Source organism: Lactuca virosa, chromosome 6 (genome assembly GCF_052849685.1).
Source record: "Lactuca virosa cultivar CGN04683 chromosome 6, Lactuca_virosa_CGN04683_v6, whole genome shotgun sequence".
Lineage (NCBI taxonomy): Eukaryota > Viridiplantae > Streptophyta > Magnoliopsida > Asterales > Asteraceae > Lactuca > Lactuca virosa.
In genome coordinates, this window is record NC_136431.1 from 82658539 (window position 1) to 82663947 (window position 5409).

General features: G+C 35.6%; 1 protein-coding gene and 1 pseudogene across 1 annotated transcript; both read right to left on the minus strand.

Moving 5' to 3' along the window:
* Nucleotides 1-374: 374 nt before the first annotated feature.
* On the minus strand, nucleotides 375-2267 carry LOC145119076 (receptor-like protein EIX2; annotated as a pseudogene).
* A 51-nt stretch (nucleotides 2268-2318) lies between these two features.
* LOC145119077 (receptor-like protein EIX1) lies at nucleotides 2319-3109 on the minus strand. Its single transcript, XM_079054721.1, has one exon. The coding sequence runs from the start codon at nucleotides 3087-3089 to the stop codon at nucleotides 2319-2321; it is 771 nt and encodes a 256-aa protein (XP_078910847.1). The 5' UTR covers nucleotides 3090-3109.
* Nucleotides 3110-5409: the final 2300 nt, after the last annotated feature.

Genomic DNA, 5409 nt, shown 5'->3' on the forward strand with positions numbered 1-5409 from the left:
ATTTGAGACTAGTTATTATGTATTTAGGATTCACTCAAGTCCTTATACTATTGTTCCAAGCTTTGCATTAAGTCTTTATCTCTTAACTATTGTGCCATTACTAAATCGAAGGTTCGGTTTCAAACAAAATCAGTTTGTATCAAACCCTTTTTTTTCTAAAACAGTTGGGTTTTGTGTGCACCTCTAATTCCATCTTGTTTTTATATTCTACGAATATATGAACTTTTCATAATATATTATTAAATACAAAACACGGAAAATGGCCACCCATAGTGTTAGTGGCAAATTTATTGATATCAGGCACTTCAAAAACCTTGCCAAATTACATTATATTCTGGAAAATAAGAAGTCAAAAATAAACAGTAGATAACAAACTACGTTTGTCTAGCCTTTTTCAAGTTTGCAATTAACATCGCCACCTTCAAATAAACCCAATCCCTGAAGCTCTCATAAAACTGAAAAATAGCACGCCTCCCTCCACGGTTGAGGAGTAGGCCGCCACAAGCTATCCAAAATCCAGTAGCAAAACCCATGCCCCCACCAATATAAAACCATCCCCAGAGTTCATCTGTGTCTTCCCCATCACCCCTACTTTTACCTGTAAGAGGTGGTGCTTTAGATTCTTCATCTCCAGGACAATTTTTGGTAAGGGGAGGTCCACATAGTCGTGTGTTCCCATCATATCTTGAATGTTCAAAAGACTGGAGTTGAGTGCTAGATGGGATTTTCCCTGACAAGTTATTAAATGAGACGTCTAGGTAATTCAGTAAGCTCATCTGACATATGCTTGATGGTATCTGCCCTGATAAACTGTTTCTAGATAAATCCAAAGTCAAAAGCTTTTTCATCTCGCCAATATTTCTGGGAATCTCTCCAAATAGAATGTTCTTTGACAAGTTCAGGGAAATCAAGTCATAAAGATTGGAAATTTCATTTGGGATTTGTCATGTTAAATTATTGCTTGATAGGTCAATGCTCTTCACCAATTTTAGAGTGCTAAAGAATTCACGTTCATCTCCTTGCCACTCAATCAGTGCATGGTCAATATATGCCCCCCATCCATACACCCTGCCTCTTATCTTTCTATGAAGCTCTACATCTTGGGAGAATCCTTGTTGAACCATGCTCTTAAGATTATTCAAACATGAGGGGATGGTTCCATGGAGATTATTCATTGACAAGTCCAGAATGTGAAGATTTGGTAATTGACATGACTGTAACGGGATGGTTCCAGATAAGTTGTTTGATCTTAGAATAAGAACATACAACCCTGATAAACTTTCCCCAATCCAGACAGGCACATTACCAAAAAACTTGTTGGCCCCCAAATTCAACGACTTTAAGTTCGTGCAGTTTTTTAAAGACAAAGGCAATTCTCCAGAAAAGTTGTTCTTGTATAAATACAACATCTTGAGTTCTATCAAAGATCCAATAGAGGGAGGAAGCCTTCCAAATAGATTGTTGTGTCCGAGATTAAGAACCTGTAGTTCTTTGAAATGCCACAAACAGTCGGGGAGTTGTCCACTTAATGAGTTATGAGAGAGGTCAAGAAATGATAAGAACCCATCAACAATTTGGCATATAAAGGAGATCCCTCCAGAGAATTTGTTTCTGGAAAGATTTAATATAAACAAAGTGGAAGGAACATTCAGTATTGGACCATAAAAGCTATTGGAACTCAAATCTATTATGATAGATTCATCGGCAAAATATGATGATAAATCTGATACCTTCCCGCTAATATTGTTGGAAGAAAGATTCAAATATGTTAAAGGAGAAGCCCACATGTCCCAAAACTGCAGAGGAATTGTGTCTGAAATTCCAGTATTGGAAAGATCAAGAACGACAAGATTTTTGAGTGTTTGAATCCATTTTGGGAAGTGAGGCCCTATCTTACAGAACATCAGATCAATAACTTTTACATAAGAAAGGCTTGACAAGTGATATGTAGAAGGAACTGTAAGATTATTAAAAGAAACATCAAGCAATTCAAGCCCCGGTAGTTCCCACAGTTTCTCACTTATACTTCCATTTAAGTGATTATAAGATAGGTACAGAGATTCTAGGGATGAAAACTTTCGGATCTCATCGGACAATGACCCTGTAAACTGGCTATTAGAAGCATCCAACTCTTTCAATGCAAGTGATGTGCATCCAGACAAGTTGTCAAGAAAATCAGGAAATTTGACAACAGCGGAGTTTTCATCGAAATACAAAGTTTCCAGACTACAGAGGTCACCAAGATACTTGGGTATCCCATCTAACATGTTGCCAGAGAGATCAAGAATGCGAAGCTTATTGCTGGTTAATGGGAACAACTAGAGATACATGGATGAGGTCAGATTGTTGTTTTGGAGAGAGAGGTTATCAATTGATGAAGACGAGTTGAGAAATGAATAATATGGATACATGACCCGTGATAACTCACATCCATCTAAACTTAAAAATGAGAGTTTCCGAAGACTCAGAATTACATCTACCCAGTGATTTTGTTTGGCTAGGGAAATCCCATCCATTCGCAGGGACTGCAAATGAGAGAGATGAGACAACCACTCCAAGTTATCAACACTACACCTTCCAACAGAATCAAGAAAAAGGTACTGCAAGTTGGTGAGGTTACCAACCTCTGGAGGAATGGTTCCATAAAGATTATTGAATTCGAGGTTAAGGTAACTTAATCGGGTCATGGAACCAATGATGGTGGGCAAGTTTCCATGGAAAGAATTTTGGGAAAGATCAAGATGATTTAAGTAGCTTAAATTAAGCAATGAATTACTAATCTCACCTCCGAGATTACAGTACTGCAAATCAAGCTCCGTGACACGACCTGTTTGGTTGTTGCACGTGACCCCACTCCATTCACAGCAATCACGTTCGTCGGCTGTCCATGTAGAGAGACTACCATCAGGGTCTTGAAGGGGAGCCTTGAAAAGAAGGAGAGCAAGTCTCTCCTTATTCAAACACTTGTTCACAACACCATTTGCATTTGCATCACCTCCTCCTTTTCCGGTGGCTACCAATTGGCTGGCAGTTGTAGTCACAATGAGTAGCAAGAGAAGTGAGAAAAATAGAAAAAGACAAGGATTCATAATTTCAATGAAAATCTTGATGAATTTAAATTGTATTGATGCCTGTATAAACTGATCCCTAGAAGGTTTATATAGTCAGATGAATGATTCTAAGTGGGTGACCTCAAATTGGTGGCCTGCTTGAGTTGAGCAAACAGTAAGGCAGATTAATGATGAAGAATTGGAATCAACTGCCCCCACTAAGCCTTTCAAATATTTGTATAATTACTAGTTTGTTTTGCCAGTCAAATACCTAATATACCCATTGTGTATTATCTGAAGAGGTCCCTGTTTGAGGTAACAAGAAGCAAGAATGGTAGTTGAAGATAAGAACCTAAGCTTGTTAGAAAACAATTGATTTTTGATCTGTCATCCAATATGTTTATTAGAGTAGTCTGATGCTCACTCTATTTAGCTGATTAGGAAAACTATTGAAAAAGGAAAATTGATGTACTGAAAGAAAAAACATTTAGGCCTGCCATCCAATCTGCATAATGCATATAATAGTTCTTTTAAACAAGCTACCACATCCAGAATCATCTAGCATGTACGCATCTATGTGTGTTTGTATATATGTGGCTTTCAGCATTGCCAACTGTATTTTTACAGTTCTCTTTTAAAAGAAAGTTGATGTAATGAAAGGACCTGCCTATTAGTTTTGAATCATTTTCACACTGTTACAAAAAGCCTATCATCTGTTCAATACGAAATGGGAATGGAAGTGCGATTGCTATAGGAAAGCATGATATAATTAATGCCTTAATGTAAAGAACCCACCAGAAATTTGTGTGTGTTAATACCCCACCAGACAATGGCGTGTGTATGTGTCTCACGTGTTGTAATCTCCAATATTTTTTTGAAAAAAAAAAATATTATGATTTTTTTTTTTCTTTTCTTTATCTGTCAAAGTCTCTTAAGTTGATTACTTTATATACAGTTTTTTAAACAAACGAAGAAATACTATAATATATGTTTTCCAAAAAATAATATAAGATTTAAAGGATTATTAATCTGCAATATTTTTTAGAACACCATTTTAAAGTGTTTTACTATTGAAATAATTGTTAGTGACTATTCTGATAAAACCAAATTAGAAAATTAGAAAATTACGGATTGGACTATATAGTTAGAATATTTGGATTTCTAGATTGGTATTTACCAAAACCAAATTATTACTTTTTATTTGGATTAGTTTTGGTTACTAAAATGAGAACCGAATAACGATTGTTTATTTATTTATTTAAAATATTTTAGATATGTGTTTTAAGTTATATATTAATATATTAACATTATCTTTAAAATTAAATTAAAAGTCATGTCTCAAATGAAAAGCCATTAATACAAATTTTAATCCACAAGTTAAGTATTTCTTTCTTTTACTTGAGTTTATTAAGATGTCACCCAATGACATTTTTCACTACTACAAAACTGGTCTTTGGCGATGGTTTCTGAAAACAAGATAGTGTCGTTTTTATATTTCTCGTCACTAAAGGTCATAATGTAATTTTCACGATTGTTTCCATGACAGTCTATTCAAAACGCATCACCATTGCAAATCAGACTTCACATTAACACCGGTTTACATAACAATAATGACAAGTAGTGCCACGGTCGAAAACTGGTGACCATATGTCATCTTTAATAACGGGGTTTTTATTTGATATGTACATTTACATTGTGACGATTATTAATTAAGATGTAAAAATATATAAGGTGACAAAATTTAATTTAAGTGATAAAATCTTATATTGAAATTTCTCACATGAAAAAACCCGTCATAAAGTAAACAATACTCAGAATATTATAATTTACCTTGCCGGGAGAGCTCATCGACGGTGAAGTGTGCATACTTTTACATAAAGGATATCGTCACTAGTCACAAGGTGCCGGTTTCTATTGCCTCTAATAGGGGCACATGGTTCAGATATCAGTTTTGAGGAGTGTTTCAGTAAGAGATGGGTAAACAGTTATAGTATGGTACAACATTCCACTCACAGACAAACGGTCAGAGTGAGTGTATAATCTAGCCACTCAAGGATATGCTTCAAGCTTGAGTCATTGACTTTGGGGTAGTTGAGATCAGTATCTTCCATTATTAAAGTTTTCCTATAATAATAGTTTCCACTCAAGTAGTGACAAGCCGACATTAGAACTATTGAGTGGTAGGAAGTGCGAGACGCCCATTCATTGGGGCGAGACTAGTCATTGAGTACTAAAGAGCACGAATATTGTGCTTAAGACGAATGAGTTAACTTAATCGTAAGAGAGCAATTAGTAACCATGTGAATCGACGGAAGAGCTATAATGGCATGAAGAGTTAAAATTTGGAAGCTTAGGTAGG